This window comes from Peromyscus maniculatus, chromosome 16 (genome assembly GCF_049852395.1).
Source record: "Peromyscus maniculatus bairdii isolate BWxNUB_F1_BW_parent chromosome 16, HU_Pman_BW_mat_3.1, whole genome shotgun sequence".
Lineage (NCBI taxonomy): Eukaryota > Metazoa > Chordata > Mammalia > Rodentia > Cricetidae > Peromyscus > Peromyscus maniculatus.
In genome coordinates, this window is record NC_134867.1 from 20505772 (window position 1) to 20524966 (window position 19195).

Below are 19195 nucleotides of genomic sequence, written 5' to 3' on the forward strand. Positions count from 1 at the left end.
GTCTAGGTTACAGACTCAAAAGACAAAACGGTTAAAAGGAATACCCAAAATATGAGTTTGTGACTAAAATATATCTAGACAGACTTAAAAGATTTCACAATTTCAGTTACTAGTGATAGTTTTCCCAGCCACTATTCCATAAAGGTTTAGAGGCTAAATACTTCTGTATTATCCCTATTAAGGAAGGTATGGATGCTACTTGGTTTATGAAAATGAATAACCAGATATTTTAGCCATGTAAGCAAAAATTTGACAAGTGGACCAAGATTTCTGCTAAATTAAAATCTGTCAAGTAGCTGCACAGTCCATGAAGTTGCTGGCAACTGGCACATTTTCTACATGCCAGTCTTGCTAATACCATTTCTGGGCTCGGAGATTAAAGAGAGCTGGCTGGGTTTCCTTTGCAGGTTAACCATCCGTTCGTTCGGCCTCTGCCTTTTCCTGTCCCAGATGTAGTCAGAGCATGCCGCTCTACCCTGCCATTCCTTTCTTTTCAGCTTTAGTCTAACAAAGGTCTTCCTTCTGATGAGACAGCGTCACTCACTCGCTGCAGGTTAACATGGCTTCTATTCTGCTTAATCTACCATGAAAATAGACTCGGACATCCTGTCGACATCACTTGCCCAACAGCTGGTTCATTCCTACAGCCCTGTGCCTGCGCCATTCCCTTGAATTTATTTCATTCTTCCTCAGTTTTAGATCTTAATTTCCTTCCTTTGATGTAGTCTCAATACAAGATACATATGGAAATAGATAGATATGTGTGCCATATATACTCCATATAGACATCTTGTATTAAGACTATATCTTGTATACACACACACACACACACACACACACACACACACACACACACACACACACACACACACACATGGCAGCCCAGCTGCCTGTGAGTTGCTTTGTAGCCCAAGCTGACTCAGACCCCAGCTCCTCCTTCCTGAGGCTCCCAAGAGCTGCAGTCAGGAATGTTGCTACCACACCCAGTCCCCCCAGTTATTCTCTGTGCAGCCTCAAAACCAGTTCAGAGAGCCTCTCACCTGCTGGCCAAAGGGGGAAAAAAAAAATTTGGTCTGCCCAGTTTCTGTTGCCCTGTGAATAGAGGTGAAGCATTTCATCATTGCCCAACCTGTATTAGCCCAGACAGCACAGAGTTTTTTATTCATTTTTATTCATTTATTTCTTTTTGGTGAAGACAAGAAACATAACAGTAACATTTTTCCTTCAAGCACACAGGAGAAGACAAAGGACTAAGATTCTCATTTAGTGTGATAGCAATTCTAGTCCCCACACTGGTTAAGAACATGTCAAGTATCACTACAGCAAGAAATATCAGTAAGACGAGTTACATTTTTCTTTTTGAAACCACTTGTACAAGACACAGCAACGGTTTACAAAGTCTTCAGACTTTAAAGATCACATTGTGCGGATTGTGTTTCTAAGAATACAGCTGTATATGAACAGACATCAGAATAAGTTAATCTAGTAATGAATATTCACGGAGGTCTTCATACTGCAAAGGACAGAAATCCAAATGTTTGCACTTGGTCTCAGTTAGAAGCAAGAGGCAGGCTTGTAAACATCAATTCTGCCAGTCAGCTGACAGGGAATAATAGGGTTTGGCCAAGCACAGTGGGATAAGGAGTGCACACCATTGATCTCCCACAGACAAAGGTCACTCCTCAAATCTGAAGAACAAACACCCAGACTTACGTCTGTTTACAGAAGATCTATTGGTGAAGTTGAGAATTAGGAAAAACTATAGGAAAATCCTCCAAGCATCCCCTTTAAATCCCAACCCACCTGATCTCCGCATTCTGCACTGGAACATGCCTCGGGGACCCCTCCCCCCAACCTGGCTCCTGCAAGATGTCAATCATCACAGCAGGCCTAGAAGAACTCACTCTGCAATGGGCTACCCTTTCCCTCCAGTCCCCTTAAATTCCCAGCCTCCACTGAAGGTATGGAGACCTCCTGAGCTCTGGAGGAGCCTTAGACAAATCCTTTTAAGTCAGAAAGGGTGGGCGAGGGCTGCCGTTGCAGACTCAGCACCGCTGCCTACCCACAGGAGCGTGTCCGGCAAACCCAGACTCCACATCCCCCATCCCTCGGGAGATGCTTGGAGTCTCCCACAATGCACTCTACAGCCCTCTTCCTCCTTTGTTAGGATGGAGACAAGGGGAGAGGAATTCAAAGGCTGATGAGTAAGGGCCACAGCCCGGCAGACAACAGGGATGACGCACACTGCTGCTCTCTAGTCATTCCACAGGCCGAGGCCCGAAAATGCCCCGCTGTGTCGTTAGAAACGTAGGACCTGGGTGCCGCGTTAGTTGCATTCATTCACATCCTGCTCAGGGGCTGCGGGTCTGTCCTCTGGCTGCTTCTTCCTCTTCTCCGGGCTTCTCAAACTAGAGCTTAAGAAATACACAGCCTCTGCTAGAATGGAGGAGGAGGAGGCAAGAGTGGAGGTGGTCTCCCTTGAAATTTTCAGACGTTGCCCAAGAGAAGGGTGATATAGTGAGGGCAGCAAGAGATTTGGAGTCGACTTGACAGTACCTTTTTCCTGCCTGTACACAACCGGGGGGGGGGGGGGGGTGTCGGGGAGGGGAAAAAAAAACCTTGCTGCCTATTTTGTTTTTCTGTCTCTGGCTGTGACTGCTTCAAAGAGAAAGGAACAGGGGAAGAAAAGGAAAAGAGTCAGTGGAGTCAGTGGGAGAAAGACACAGCAAACCCTGTGTGCCACAAATGATTTCTAACTGCCCCAACCTAGGCAGCTTTGACTTACTTAATCAGAGTGGGTGTGGACAGAGGAAGAAGGGGTTTACCTTCAGAGTCATTTGTTGGCTAGGGCTCAGAACTAACTGCTAGAAGGGAGCCCTTCCAGCTATCTATGCCTTGGGCACTGCCGCATGGGACTACACATCCTGCCCAATAGCGAACAGAGTCATGGGTAATGAATGGTACAGTAAGGGGGTCCTGTGGGCTGCCTAGGAGCTTAGGTCCTTAGATAGTTCCTGAGGAACAGTGTTGGCCTGGGCAAAGCTCAACCAGGAGAGAACTAGTGGGCAATTGCACAGGCCTCCATACTCACCAGTAGCTGATCACGGTGCACAGTAACCAAAGTAACCAATGTGGTAACATAAAAACACTCCTCACCTGTTACTTCACTCATACCTAGTAGTCAAACCCACCAGCCACCTGCTTGTTATACCCGTAACAAGCAGGATAAATAAATAGCAAAGGCCCAGGAAGACAGCTAGGATCAGTTGGAATGTCCCGTTGGGCTGATTGCTGGGTTGGGATACAGTTCCATCTTGCAGTGGTCAACATCACAGTTCATCACAGTACCTAGAGATATCAGGGACGCAGCAGAGAATATGAAACCTGGCAAGTTCTTGGTTAAGGATGTGTCAAGCTTTCCTGTGGTAGAGAACCACTTTAAAAAACTGGAAGAAGACCATGATCACAGACAGGGACCAAGCCATGCAAAGGAAGGCAGTACAAACTACAGCACTGTGAGCTTGTCATAGAAGCAGTTTGGAGGCCATGCACTTGGAACACCATGAACACTATGCAAGACATCGTGATGGCCTAGAGAAAGAAGAGCAGAGACTTGGGAGCCACAATCTTCTTGAAACTACTGGAGACTCAGAAGAACCAAAGGACACAATCCAACAAGAAGAGGAAGCAGACAGAAGGCTTCATGCTGCTGGCCGAGCCGAGGAGGTGGTGGGACTCTCCTGCAGAAGCTTCTCGAAAGGACAGAGCTTAGCCAGACTGGAACCTGAAGGACCTGGGGCTCTCCACTGGCTGTCTTGGTGGGACGCGAACTCCTCTGCGTGGCCCATCACCCATCAGGTAGTATTGTAGGGGGTTGGACCACAGCTCCCCCTTGATAATTTCAGCTATTCTGTCGAATTCTAGGAGGCTGTGATCTGAGAACCAATTGAAGAAACTGGGAATCGTGTTCCCTTCCCGATTCCTGTGGATATGGGCCTGGGGTTCTTGGCCCCGGTGCCAGCGGATTGGAGTGGAGAGCGACACCACTCGACCAGAGGATCTGCGCTCATATTCCTTGACCAGCCCCTCATTTCGGAAGTAGGGGTTGCTTTGAAAGATGAACTTGAATTTGCAGCCTGCTCTTGGGTGCTTAAGCTCCTCCACCTCCAAATTGATCATGTACCTCATCATGTCTTCATCTTGGCCACTGATCATTGGTGACAGCTGAGGGTGGTTCCGAAAAGCGGTGACCCAGAAACCTGGGATGTTTTGGATGATGAAACTTCTGCGCTGCATGTGGAGCCTTCTCATCCGCCCAAATTTGCGCTCCAGCTGGAGGAAGGCCCTGTCGGCCTGCGCATTTACGTTTGACAGCTCTTGATCGATGGCCTCCAGCGAGTCCATGCAATTGATCTTCGGGGCCCTGGGACGATTCTCCTCCTTCCCTCCTCCAGCTACCTTTTTCTCCTTCTGTGCCCCCTTCTTCTCCTGCATCGCCGCCCCCGCTTCCCCCTCCTTCCCCGCGGCTGCAGAGATGGCGCACTTGGTCGCCGTCATTTCCTTGGTCTTCTTTGCCCCCGGGATCATCTGAGACCCCAGGCCCACCGCACCACAGGCTTCTAGAGCTTTCGGCCCAGCAGGGCTGCGCGGCTCTCCAGGCTGACAGCCATTTTCATTGCTGTCGTCCGCTGCCACAGGGGCTGAGGCTGCGTCCCCGCCCTTTGATGGAGACAGAGCATCCACCAGCCCCTCTCCGGCTGCCGCTGCGGCATCGGGATTCTCAGCCGCTGCAAGGCAAAGCGCAGGGCCGCAGGGCTCGGAATCCGGGGGCGCGCCTCCCTCTGCACCGGCCTCACCTGCAGCCTCCATCGCCCGCGCCGCGTCGGTTTCCTCCCGGAGCTCCTGGTTCTGCTTCAGATCCAGATCTTCCGGGGCACGGGCGGGGGTCGTGGTGTTGGCGAGAGGGAGCTCGTTGTCTTCATCCAGGCCGCTCATTTTGGCAGATGTCAGCCCTGCAGAGGTTTCTTCCTTGTCCTCTGCAGACGCAGCGCAGCACCGCAGTGAGTGCTTAGCTCCACCCCTTTTCCTTCGGGCTGCTGCTACCATGGCAACCTGTGACGTCAGGATAGCAGCTGCTTCTAGCTGTAGCGCGAGAACTCGCTACCCAGGTAATTATGCTTGTCAATCAAGTGTATTCTTTTTGTCTTTTCACACGATGCTGTAAATTTAATCATATCTGGGAGATTGCGTTTATTTACATAAATGGATGCAGAATTATATTAACGTGTATTCGTAAATCTCTGAATTAATTTCAGCAGTATCTAAACCACTGTCTCAAAATAAATTAAAAAAATAGGAGCTATTGTCTAATGAAATCAGATCTCATCGAGCTTCTCAGAAATAGAAAAACGAATTCACCAGCTCACAGGCCTTCCTTAATTGCGGACAGAAATTCATGGCGGCTACTGAGGAATTGCGCAGAATCCGATTTTGAAAAAGAAGTGTCGTTGCTGTTTTTATTGTCATGCAAACAAGACATTCATAAGGTTAATTTTTATTTCTATGACGATTTTGATGTTTGTATACATTGCCCGATGTCTATGAAGCGTCTGGATATTTCTTCATTTTTAAATGAATAGAAAACTGCTTCTTACAGGTGGCTACATGAATGCCATATGCACAAATGATCAGGTGCTTTTTGTTGTTGTTGTTTTGTTTTTCCAGGCAGTCTCTTTAAAATATCTACTTAAGGGTTGGGGATTTAGATCAGTGGTAGAGCGCTTGCCTAGCAAGTGCAAGGCCCTGAGTTCAATCCTCAGCTTAAAAAAAAAATCTACTTAAAAAGAAGAAAGGTCATTCATTCAAGTCAACTTAGAGAATTTATGTGTAATCACCACTGTCTCTTAGTTTGCTAAAGTCAGAATGCCAATGTTAACCCTTATGAATGGGTAAGACCAAAGAGAGACTTAAATTCTGCATATTTAATGTTTCAATTCCTGTTAGAGCAAAGCATTACAGCTCTTTGCGTTGGGAAATTGACTCTCCCCCAGAGTATGGCTACGCTCAAATACGCGTCTGGCAATGAGGGTTTAAAGGAAAACAGCATTACCCCCAAAACTCTCCTGGGGGAAGTAGTACCCGGTTCAACTAAGACTGGAGGGTGACGAGAGAGACACTGGCTAGCAATGAATGGCATATCATGAAGTTCAACTTTTTTTTCTTTCTACTCTGAAGTTGGGTGTCCTTACGCAAAGACTGGCCTCTTCCTGCTAGAAAATAAATCAGTTATCCAAATAAAATAAAAATGTGCAAAAAGATTAGCTCCAAAAATGTGCAAAAAAAAAAAATACAGCAATTATTTTTCTGGGCCCTTTCCTTTTCCTCTTAACAAATGTTCTACCTGCCTTACTGAGCTGAAGTCAGTGTGTTGTTTTACTTCCTTTGTGAACAAATAAACATTGAGCTGCAATTGATTTTGTGACTTTTAAGTTATTCTTTGACCTCCCACAGTTTCTTTACCTAAAGACTCTTCACACTGTTGTGGGAACAACAGACACTCTTGGATTTCAGCCTAAACCAAGATGCAGAGAAGCATCAAATGCTGAACCAAGTTACAGGACCATTCAGGAGGAAGAAAAAAAAAAGTTTGCTATTATATCATTTCATAACAATGAGAAAATCGCATGTGGACTTTTTTTTTCTCTTGTATTTATCAATGTTTTAAAGATTTATCTCTCTACCGATGAAACAACCCTGCCTCCGTCTTTGATTTGGTTATACCTGTCTCCTAAATCATTTGTTTATCCCTCACAGTACGCCCCTCCTTTAAATGTCTATAGAGATCGCATTGCACATTTAAATCACATTGTTTAACATACCCAAAAATCCAGGAAGCACTGAGAAATCAAGTTGCCCATCCATACTAGGACTAGTGACAAACTGCTTCTTCCCGGCTCTGTCTTCTGTACTGCTCACCACCTTAGCATTGTTGATCCTCTGGATTCCTGTAGTTCTCATGACTTTTGACACCCAGTTTAGAACTTACCTAGGTTTTACTCATTAACATTTTTGGTTGTTTTATGATGACCATTTTCCTCATCCCAGCAAGACAATGATGCTACCTAGCAAGCAGCTCCATTGACATTTAATACAGTACCAGCTAGTATCTCATAGAGTGTTTTCATTTACTGGGAAGTCAGAAATTCAAACATAATAGTCAAATAAAACAATTTTACTGAAGTATATAGTAAATACTAACAAATTTATGAACTATGCCCTGTTATTCTTCAGGACTGTTTTTTTTTCCAGAATAATAGTATTTTTAATTATATGTTCATTGTGAGTTATATTCAGTTGTGCTTTTGTGTGGGAGGCCAAGGGAGTCCAGCTCCTACCTTCCCCACCTTTTCTAGGGTTCTTAGGAGGAGGAGAGAAGGTTAAGAAAATATCAGATAGAAAGAGACACCTGAATGACCAGAAGAAAGACAGAAACAGAGGATAGCTTCGGGAGGGCCTGGATCAATACCCACCAGCCTCAAAGGTTTATTCAAAAGGCGCTTTACAACATACCAAGGGGGGAGGCAAAAGATCTCCCGTTGCTAGATCAAAGCACACCATACAGCCAAGTGCAGACCCTTCCAAACACCTGGTAAACACGCCCGTGCCAAATCATCTCCTTATGCAGCCCTGCTGGGTAAAGCGAGCTCAGATTCTCTGACCCTGAGTAATTTGGGCCCCCACACTTTTGTATACTTTTACATACTTAAATATATGACCTCCACTTTGCTTCAGATGGAACCTAAGTGAGGAGAAGTTGATTTATGATCACACAGCAAACGGTGAAGCCTCGCTCTGCACTCACATAGCCTGACTCAGGACCTTGTGTGCTCACTAATAATACTATCCTGAAAACGTGCAAAACGTACAGTTAAGAGAGCACTTTTTGAAACATTAAGACCACATGCCATCGCAGCCTTGTGTTAAACCCTCTCTCTAGCCCTCCTAACCCTGTTAGTCATTTCGGGGTGCTATAACAACACACCCTAGGCTGGGTGAACTATGAACAACAGGAAGTTGTTTCTTGGAGTTCCGGAGACTATGAAGTCAAAAGTAGAGTTTCTGTCTGGTGGGGACCTGCTTCTTGGTTCAGAAGCAGCACTTTTTTGCTGTGTCCTTACATGAGGAGGACATTTGGAGATCTTCTTATAGTGGCACTAATCCCATACTAATGGGACCCCATATTAATCCTCAACTGAGCCCTCAATAAGCAAATAAATTGATTCTCAAAGACTCCACTTTTACCCTCACACTGGGGTTTATGTTTCAACATATAATTGGAGGGGCATAAACATTTGATCTACAGCATCTGTTTCCCTCACACAATTAATAATTGTGGAGGACGTAGCTAGTTCTTAAAGAAGAAAATAATCCTCCAGTTCAATACCTTACTAGTTCCCAATCCATCTAATATTACTTTTATAATCTTTTATAATAAATATTATGACTGTTTTCCTTTCTTTTTTTTTTTTTTTTTTTTTTTTTTTTTTTGGCTTTTCGAGACAGGGTTTCTCGGTGTAGCTTTGCGCCTTTCCTGGAACTCACTTGGTAGCCCAGGCTGGCCTCGAACTCATAGAGATCCGCCTGCCTCTGCCTCCCGAGTGCTGGGATTAAAGGCATGCTCCACCACCACCTGGCTATGACTGTTTTCCTTTCTTGAAATTCACATAGTATACGATAATGTATAGGGAGAGGGGAGACAGGAAGATGATCACCGCTCTGTCTTGTATTGTTCTAAGTGAATCTGGGGTTTGAAGAGGGTAGAAATCTAGTACTAATTGCTTGCTAGAAGCTATCACTCTGGCGAGGACACCACAGGCTGTGCTCTGCCCTCGCTGGGCCAGGCACAGTGGGAGGAAACGAGCAAGTACGTGGTGGAGAGATGCGAGAGCAAGAAACAAGCAAAATATGTTGTGAAGAGATGGGAAAGAATGTGCCCCATGAAGAGAGATGGAACTGGACGGCAGTGAGGAACACCTTGATGTGAGGAACACCGTGATGTGAGATCCCTGCTCAGCTACCCAAACTGTGGTGCTGTGTGGGCCCCTCCTGTGGCCTAGGGCCATGTCTGGGTCTATTGTCCCCATGCAGCCGGGGTCTGGATGGACGTCAGTGGCCCATGCTACAAGAGAAGACTGTGAGAATGTCCGGCATCTGTACCTGCTGCCAGAAGCCGTGTTGACATCTGAGGACTGCCCCGAGATGGCCCTGCCCCCTCCCACACCCCCAGCCACCACACAGTGGTACCAAGGGTGACATGCGCTTGGGAGAGTTGGCACCAACACATGGGTGCAGGAGAGCCAGTCCTGGCCCTCGAGTGAGTGGACAGGAGAGCTGGCTTCCATGGCTTGGATGTGGGTGAGCTGCCCCCAACTCTCTCTGGCTGATCTTGTCTGGGCAGCCTGGGAAAGCAGGCCCTGTTGTCAAGGACCCAAGACAGCTGGTCCTACCTCTTGTTGATGTTGCTGGTGGGAGAGCTGGTCCTGCTCCCTCGTCTGGGCAGTGTGGGAGAACTGGCCTTGGTGGCGAGACACTGGAGAGCCAGCCCCTATGACATGGGCATGGGAAAGCTGGCCCAACCTCTTGCCCAAAGGGATGCAGATGCTGGAGAGCTGGTCCTGTCCCTCGCCTGGGCAGAGGGGGAGCTGGCTCTGGTGGTGTGGATGAGGGAATTCTGGCAGGCTGACCAGTTCAACTACCACCCAGGCCCAGAGCCGGGCCTTTGAATTGACCCACCCCAACATCTTCTCCATTGAGGAGCTGCTGGAGCGTGGGAAGGGGTCGGCCCTGCCAATCCATAACTGCAGGACCTCCCCACAACTCAGGGCAAGAGCAGGATGTCTGAGAGTTTCTCTGAGGGTCCAGGATTGATGTGGTAGCAGAAGCCAAAGGCCTTGAACTAGCCCTAATGACTAATTGCAGTAAACATTTGAAAGAAAAGCAGTGTGGGCTGATGGGGCAAAGGGGACACTATGTGACACACGGCGACTTCGAATGCCACTACAATGAAAGATTCTGTGATGGAGATTGGGGAAGACAGAGGAGTAGAACGGTACATGCACAGAACACTGTATTTGACAGAGGAGCGGTTTTTTTTTTTTTTTAAATTAACTTTGATTGGGGTAGGCTACAAGGATGAAGGGCAGATATGGAAAGACAAGGAAACAAGTGGGATTAGGGTACATGATGTGAAATACCCAAAGACTCAATAAAAAGTTATATTTTAAAAAAGCCATCACTCCATTGACTAAATCCAAGAAATGTACATATTCTACATTTCTTTTCTTTTTCCTTTTGTTTTTGTTTTTTCAAGATAGGATTTCTCTGTGCAGCTCTGGCTGTCCTGGAACTCACTTTTAGATCAGGCTGGCCTTGAATTCAGAGATTCACCTGCCTCTGGAGAGATTAAAGGTGTGCGCCACCACGGCCAGTTCTACTCTACATTTCATAAGGATGCCAGTTCCTTTTTTCTCAGTAGCTAGTTTACACATGCAAAAATATTTGAATTTCTTTGGTTCATTCTGCTGTGAGGGCAAGTGTAGCCAAGCAACTTAATCTGCCCAGTAAACATCAGAAGTTATATTTGTAAAGACAAGAAACAGTTATAATCTTGGGGGGGGGGATGACGACATTAAACTAACATCAAGCTATACATATTTAGAATTATATATATAATTTGTGACAAAATTAGAAGCTGCCACAATAGAGTACAAGTGCTTGAAATGAAAAAATGAATGCAGTCCATATTATTTATATCTTGGGTAATAGACTTTTTGCTGAACCTATATTGAAGATATGAACCTGTATATGGAAATAATGAGCCAGAAATGATGGAATTAGAAAATAACAGCATACACTAAATTGTTGATACAGCTATGAATGTGTTTACAAAGGCTTCAGTTTGATGGTGGTATGCATTTCCAGGATGCTGTCTTCTGAGTGCAGACACTTGAAGTGGTACCATCATAGGTTACATGTGCTCATAGTGACTTGGTGAGTGAGACACAGTGGTGATCAATAATGATGCAGTCTCCTATTGTAAACAATAGGCATTGAATGCTGTTTAGAAGACAGGAAAATATTCTCCTGTGTTACTAGGGTTACTTGACACCTCACTGAACTCCACACATCACTCACCATACTCTACAGTCAGCCCTGTGCTTCATGCTACATCCACAGGTGAGATGGGAAAGCCCCAAACCTTCCTATTTTCCTGCCAATTACTTTTCATGATATAAGCAAACATAACCCCTTGTCAATTATTTTTCATCTCCAACATAGCCCCTACAATATCAAAAAAGAAAAATTATGGATGAAGGAGGGTTGCTACAAAAATTAAAAAGATGGCCGGGCGGTGGTGGCGCACGCCTTTAATCCCAGCACTCGGGAGGCAGAGCCAGGCGGATCTCTGTGAGTTCGAGGCCAGCCTGGGCTACCAAGTGAGCTCCAGGAAAGGCGCAAAGCTACACAGAGAAACCCTGTCTCGAAAAACCAAAAAAAAAAAAAAAAAAATTAAAAAGATGACTTCAAGGCTCTCAGCTTAAATTGCAGGGAATTTGGACAAATTTTTACAGACTTAATTTGAGAAGACAGACATTGTATGCAAAGCCAAGCTGGCAAATTCAGTGTGTTCCACAGACTGCATCATAAGGACAAAACACCTGAACTGAAAAACATAAATCTCCCTTTTCAACAGAAAACTTGTCTAAGTAACAGCTCAGAGGGATTTTATTGCAAAATCTATTTATGTGTTAGCATATTTAATGGCAAAAAATATCAGAACTGTTTACTGGTGGTAAGTTTATTAAATCATGGATGGAACATGGTTTGATATCTCCTTTAAGAGTAATAGTTCTAAAATCAGTTTGTTTCACCAGGCTATAAGCATGTAATTTGAGGAAACCGGATGATGAATTACGAGGAGTAGATTTTACATTTGATGCTTAAATGATGGGTCGCCACAATGATGCCGTAAACACAGTTCATCTTGCCATTGTTGTTAAACATTTATGACCATCATGCTCCTGAAGAAATGGCTTCTTTCATGCTATTAGAAGACAACTAGATCAAAAGATTTATACCAAGCAGTAAAAAATAAGCTAAAGGGATTGTCTTGTCCACTGTCAACATGTCTAGTAGTTACTGCTAATGCCTTGGAGACAGAAGATAAAGGAGCAGGGGCTGTAATGTAACAGAAGACAGTGTAACCATTGTCCCAAATCCATGTTTGAAGAAGTATGACTGCAAAACACAACAATGAAATGTATGCACAAAATCGTTATAAATGGACAATATCGTGCATATTGTCACCAACCTGTGAATCTTGGAAGAACCAATGATCGAATCATAGCCAATTCAGGAATTCCTCTAAAGTGTTGATGTTGACTATGGAGACATCATTTACTTTTCAAAAGTAAGATGGCTAAGTTGAGACCAAATGTTGAAAATATTTTATGGTTTAGGACATGTTATCAAGTTGTTTATGGAATCAAAAGCTGAATTTGTGTCAGAACTTAATAATTAAAAACTGGCTTAAAGATTTAATATTTTTATATTTAAATGGATTAAGCCTATGTATTAAAAATGAAAACTTACTCATTAACGCAATGTTTCCAACTATAATAGAAATCCAGATGAAACTGGAATTAGGACAAGCTCAAATTAAGACAAACAATTTTAAGTGTTTCAACACATTGGCTGAGCAGTTTTGTATACAGCAATAATAAAAAAAAAACATGTAGCCTTGCTTTTCAGTTTGATATAGTTTGAAAACAGATTTCAAGATTTCTGGGAAAACTGTATTTTGGTAAAGTTACAACTCTATTTTTCATCAACATACATATGTTACTTGACAGTTTTCAAAGGAAACACATAAAGATTCAATCTAACATTCAAAATAAGATAATTCTCTTCTAATATGACCTAGAGAAGCCGAAATGGTTGAACACCTCTGTGGTGATATTTTATTTGTGCACCCCAATAAAGTTTATCTGAAGGTCAGAGGAAAAAGCCAGCCACTATAGTAAACATAGAAGTCAGGCAAGGGTAGCACACGCCTTTAATCCCAGCACTAACAATGGAGGTCTGGAGGTCTGTACAGACAGACAGGAAGTGACAGAGCTGGGCAGAAAGAGGAAGTGATGTAGCTGGGCAGAGAGAGGAAGTAAGAGGGCAGGGACAGAAAGGCATGTAGCCTTGGGTATACAGGAAGTAGGTATCTTGGGCTGAGGATTTCTAGTGGTAAGAACATGACTGGCTGCTTTCCGATTCCCCGATCTCTCAGTTTTTACCCCAATATCTGGCTCTGGGGTTTTTATTAATAAGACCGTTTAGCAGTTTGTCTCACACACCTCCATCCTAGAGCGTGAGCAAATATGGTTGCTGAACACTACTTCCAGAGATTCAGTCAGCCTTGAGTGGGGCATCTTTAATATGATCCATAATGTTCATCCTGCTAGACTAGAGCTACCCTTAAAAGTTCCTTGTTTAGGTGTGATGGAAAGGAACAGATTGGAGTTGAAGCTGTCAGGGAATTGTCTTGTGAACACTGTAATGTTCGGAAATGGGAAGGAAGGCCCACATTCTTGGCAGTGCCCTAGGGAAAATTGCATTTGAGTATATCAACACTATTTACAAGGCAGTAGATCCTGAGCAGACCTTATGACAGTGACCAGGTGATTTCACATCCCTTAATTTGTAAGTCAGAACGCTCTTCAGTAAGATCAGTGTTGGCCTGGTACTAATGAATGAAAATCTAAAAGCTTAAACAGGCACTATTCCTCTGGCTCTTTTAATCTTTCTTTTTATTTATTCTTTGTGTCTTTCACATCATGCATCTTGATCCCACCTACCCACCCTCAATAAAAGAAAATAAAAATTTAAGAGAAAAAAAAGGAAGAAGGGGAAAATCTCGTTATGGAAGCTGTAGTGTGGCACAATGAATCACACAGTAAACTCCTTTAACCATCCATTTTTACATGCAGGCATTCATCACAAAGAATCATTGGTCTGATTGGAGGTCCCTGGTCTCCGCTACACCATCGACGCAGGGCCCTCACTAGGACTTTTCCTGGACATCCTGTTGCTGCCCTGTGTCATGGACATCGTGCAACCCTGGGCCCACAGGACCGGATTCTCATCCCTCACCACCCTCCCCCCCCACACACACTCCCCCACTCTCATGCTCTAGCAGATCACAGATGGTGTATATGTCGCGGTGGGCCAATGCGTAACCCTGGTTCTGGGCCTGGGTAATTGCAAGGCTGGTCAGCCCTCCAGCTCTCCCGGCTTCACCACCAGGGGGAGCTCTCTAACATTGCCCTGGTTAGTTCACCCCTGGCAGCCATGAGCAAGGGGCGGGGCTAGTTCTCCCCTTTCACCTTCTCAGGGTGGGTTCTCCCACACCTCCACCTTCAGGGTCAGCTCTACTGTGCTGCCCAGGTGAGGAACAGCACCTGTTTTCCTCAGTGATGCAGCTGGTAAGGGGGAGGGCCAACTCCCTCCTCTGTCACAGGCTGTAGGGGGAAGGGGGAAGGAGAGGCACCTCTCCCCCATCCACACCTCCGCATGACAGATGCTGAATCAGATAGCAGCATCTGAGACAGATAGCTCTCCCATGCTCACTTTGGGGGCTGGCTCACCTACCCCTCCACCAACAGGGTTGGCTCTACCGTACTGTGAGGTGAGGTGCAGGGTCTGCTCTCCTGAGTGGTGGGTGGAGGGCAGGGGAAGCTCTCCTGCTCTTAGGACCTCAGGACCAGCTCTCACACCAACTTCTGCTGTTGATGGGGGCGGGCATCTCTCGCCCACCCATGCTACCATATGGCAGATGCAGGACAGGCACAGGTCTCCCATGCTCATGTTCTCAGGCCAGCCTCAGGCCAGCTTACCTGTGCCCTGGTCAATAGGGTGGGCTCCACTGTGCTGCCCCAGAGGAGGAGTAGAGCTCGCTTTGCCAAGTGTTACAGCTGGTCAAGGGAAGGGTCAGCTCCCTCTCCAGCTGGAGGCAGTAGAGGCAAGATGGAAGGGCATCTCTCCCTCACCCACACTACCACATGGCAGATGGGAGCGGCCTGACCTACTCTCCCATTCTCATGCCTTCAGGGCCAGTTCGCCCATGCCCCTGCGAACAGGGTCAGCTCTACTGTGCTGCCCAAATGAGGTGTAGGACTCTCTCTCCGGAGTGTTTCTACCAGTGAGGGGTAAGACCAGTTCTCCCTAGTGTTACAGCCAGTGAGGGGCGGGGCCAACTCTGTACATTCCCTATCCTCTCATTTTTGATGGTATCAGGAGCCTCAGATATCAAGAGATAGTGGATGCATGATAGTGATGCATGACTGCATCAGGGTCATGAACCTAGACACGGGCCCCTGCAGCTGCCAAGACCCAAGTATCACCCTGGCTCTGAAAACTATCACCATGGTTTTTAAGGCGAGATTACCTCAAGTCTTTCTGGGCATCTTCCTCTTTGATCTGAGTGGTTCATTCTGTCATTCAACAATTTGCTCACAACTATGTGCAAAACATGGTAGCTGAATTAAGGAAGTGAAATACACTTAACTATTTTCACCAGGTTTCTAAACTCAGAGGGAAGAAAAAGTGAAAATGTGAAATATCTTTATTTACTGTATCATGGTGGTGTTTGCATATCAGGTGTGACAATGTTTTAACACTGAAAAGAATGGAATCTTTTTATTTTACTTCTCAAGACCTAGCAGAATGCCCTAATAAGAACTTGGGTAATTCACCACATGAATAATTATGTTATTTTCCAGTAACAGAGGAGGAGAAATACAAGGCAGAGGAGTTACTATGACAGGCCTTGAAGATTTGACCAATGGAGGATAAAGTTAAAAAGAAGGTCTGGAAACAGTATATTCCATGGTAAGGACTGCCTAAGTGCCTGCTTATGAAATGTACATTAGAATTAAACATGGAAATATCATCGGTGGAGGCAGAAATTGTGAGCCCGAGGAAGGAAGGGAAGGGGCTGGTGGTGCACAGCTGTGCGGAAGTTAGGGACATCTTGTGAGCAGCTGTAACTGTCAACATTTTAAAGCGACAGGACAAGGACAGTATCAACGACACTTGTGCCCTGAAGACACAGCACTGTGCTCTCTGGTCATACCTTCAGGATAATGTCGGTGGTGTCCATTTAAGAAATTTGGTAATTCCACAATCTCATCAGTTCTACAAACTTACTAAAGCAGTGTATGGCCAAAGTGAAAAATAAACCATCCAACAGAGTGCCATGCTTTTATTTACCATCTTGCATGTAAGTGACAACAAATATACTCCTAGTACAGTTCTAATTTGACAGAGTACAACTATTGTGCAATTTAAGAGGCTACCAAAACAGTCAAGTCACATACCTACTTTTCCATGAAGACAATAATTTGACAAACTTGATAAAGACCAAATTATCTAAACTACGTTTCTAATAATTTAGATTAATATGGAAAATTGTTATGAATATTCATTAAGTCTAAGTATTGTCAAGATTATTGTTCTTGGAAATGGTTTCAAATAAATGCAAAAGAAAGTATTTAAACTTTCCCAGTAAATAGAAACAAATAGCATTTTACTAAATGTTGGTAAAATGGGCACAATATTACTCTTTCAGATACATCAGGCCACATATAAAAAGAGAAAAATAACCCAGACTTGTACTGTTTCCTAAAAGAACCATTGTCTAGGCAACATTTAACACTCAAACTCCCTATAATGTTTCTATTGCAATCCTGAGAAAGTTATTTTTCACATCACCATTAACCAACCAGGACTTGAAAGCTCTGTCAGCCCTGTGTTCATCTTCAGCCCCGTTTTATCTGACTTACTTTGATCCTAACCCTTTTCAGTTCACTTTCCCTGCTTAAGGTACCCATCACAATCCCTTTAGTTCTTCCATACGTTATGAGGAACAAGATCTCCTCCGTTCCCAACTAGTTTCAGCTCCCTATAAGCCTATTAGGACTTGCTAACCAGGCTGGGGAGTTGGGAAGAGAGGAGACAAGGCAGTCAAGAGTTCCTCTCTGGAAATGCTACCAGTCTAAATGGACTACGAATACTGACCTTGCAGTATTTCTGAACTACATCTTTTCACTTAAAGTAACAGGAGAAAGATGGGAGAGTGAGTGTGAGGAACCTTGGCAAGCGTCAGTGGAGCTTGGTATAGCCAAGAGCAAGCAGTATTGGAAAGTGGTGCAGAAAAAGTCACAAAAAACCGACAAAAGGCGGCCCACTCCTGTTCTCCTGCAATATCATTAATGCCCAGTAATGGTCTGCAAACTTGGTGTCCATATTGCCACATGCTCAACAGGTAAATAAAAAAAAAAAAAAAGGGCCCCTAGACAAAGCAAACAAAGTCCAGGTGGCAGTCAACAGGTGGCAGACTGAACACAACCGAGTCCCAGGAGTGTGAAAGCTGTGTAGCCGTCAGTACCATGTGTGCAGCTCAGAAAGGGTCGTGAACAAGCAGATACTAATACACAACAGCACGGCGGCCATGTGAAAGCAGAAGCATGTCTACGGTCTTCATCTCGATGCAGAAGAGTCAGCAGGGAAAAAAAAAACAAAAACACTGCATACCCGTTGCATTTGCTCAAACACAGGTGAGAAGGGACTTGCTCCAGGGGTCTTTTCAGAGGCAAGGGTTAGCCTGACTGGAAGCCAAAGGGCCTGGGAATCTCCACTGGCTCTCTTATCGGGCGGCGTCTGGGCCGACGGATTCCGTCACGCGACAGGTAGTACTGCAGTGGGTTTGGCCACAGGTCCTCTTTGATGATCTCAGCGATTCGGTCGGATTCTGGAAGGCTGTGGTCTGAAAACCAGGTGAAGAAGCTGCAGATGAGGTTCTGGTTTCTGCGGATGAAGGACTGCGGCTCGTGTCCTCTCCGCCAGATGATCGGCGTGGAAAGAGACACCACCCGACCCGAAGACCTCACTTCATACTCCTTGACGATCAGCTTGTTCCTGAAGTAGGGGTTTCTCCGAAAGAAGAACTTGAATTTGCAGCCGGCCTTGGGGTGCCTGAGTTCCTTCACCTCCAGATTGGTTACGTACCTTAACATCTCTGCATCCTGACCCCTGATCATGGCCGACAACTGGGGGTGGTTCCGGAAGGCAGTCATCCAGAAGCCTGGGATATTCTGAATGATGTAGTTCCTCCGCTCCAGGTAATGTCGCCGCATCCGCCCAAACTTCTGCTCCAGATGTTGGAAGGCCCTGTCGGCCTGAGCGTTCACAGTGTCCAGTTCCTGCTGGATGGCCTCCAGCGGGTTCATGCGGAGATTGATGCCCAGATGCCAGGGCCCTGCCTCTGCCTCCTCCTCCTCCTCCTGCACCTCCCTGGCCTCTCCACTCGCCTCCATGAGCATCTCCATTTCCTCGGGCTTCTGCTCCACCTGCATCCCCTCCTCCTCCTCCTCCTTTCCTTCGGCCGCCACTCCGGGCTGCTGCTCCTCGGCGGCTGCCACCGCCACGGTGCCCGGCTCGGTCTCCGCGTCGTCGGCCTGCGCCTCGGTGCCCCGAGGTTCCAGGGCCTGCTGCTCCCCGTCTTCCGGAGCCGCGGCAGCCGGGGGACCCTCGGCGGGAGGCGGAGTCTCTCCCTGCCGGGCTGCGGTCCCCCCGACACCCCGGGGCGCCGGGGTCTCCGCGCGGGCCTCACCTGTCACCACCACGGTCGCCGAGCTTTCCTCGCCGGGCAGCCGGCCTGGGTTCCCCGGGACACCGTCAGCCGCATCGCGGAGGCCGCGGCTGCGGGGGACAAGGGTGGTCCCCTCGCCCGGCTCCGGGGCGCTCATGTCCGGGACGGTGGCGCCACAACCCGCAGCGGACACCCGAGTCCCCCTCCCTCCGGGAGTCCACGCCGCCGCCGCCACCGCCGCCGCCGCCGCGCCCGCTACGCCCCGCCCCTGTCTCCGGGGCGGTGACGTCAGAGCGGCAGCCCCGCGGGTCTCGCGAGAGCTGGCGGCCGCCCCCGGGGAATTGGTTCCGCCGCCCGGATTGGCTGCCCTTGTCTCCGGGGCTGCGGGTTGCCATGGTCCCGTGGATGCCCGCCGAGGAGTGCGCGTCGTCCTCGGAGAGCCGGGGGGCGGGCAGCGGCGGACCGCCTTCCGCTCTCCAGCGATGTGGGAAAGGG

General features: G+C 46.6%; 2 protein-coding genes across 2 annotated transcripts; both read right to left on the bottom strand.

The window, feature by feature from the left end:
* Positions 1-1151: 1151 nt before the first annotated feature.
* On the bottom strand, positions 1152-6467 carry Tspyl4 (TSPY like 4). The gene has a single exon (XM_006984318.4). It carries the CDS (start codon positions 5104-5106, stop codon positions 3769-3771), a length of 1338 nt encoding a protein of 445 aa, XP_006984380.2. The 5' UTR covers positions 5107-6467; the 3' UTR covers positions 1152-3768.
* A 9830-nt stretch (positions 6468-16297) lies between these two features.
* On the bottom strand, positions 16298-18956 carry Tspyl1 (TSPY like 1). Its single transcript, XM_006984319.4, has one exon. It carries the CDS (start codon positions 18855-18857, stop codon positions 17709-17711), a length of 1149 nt encoding a protein of 382 aa, XP_006984381.2. The 5' UTR covers positions 18858-18956; the 3' UTR covers positions 16298-17708.
* Positions 18957-19195: the final 239 nt, after the last annotated feature.

Bases quoted from the DNA above. Each gene is read 5' to 3' on its own strand.
- Tspyl4 (XM_006984318.4), bottom strand. From the start codon at position 5,106: ATGGTAGCAGCAGCCCGAAGGAAAAGGGGTGGAGCTAAGCACTCACTG.
- Tspyl1 (XM_006984319.4), bottom strand. From the start codon at position 18,857: ATGAGCGCCCCGGAGCCGGGCGAGGGGACCACCCTTGTCCCCCGCAGC.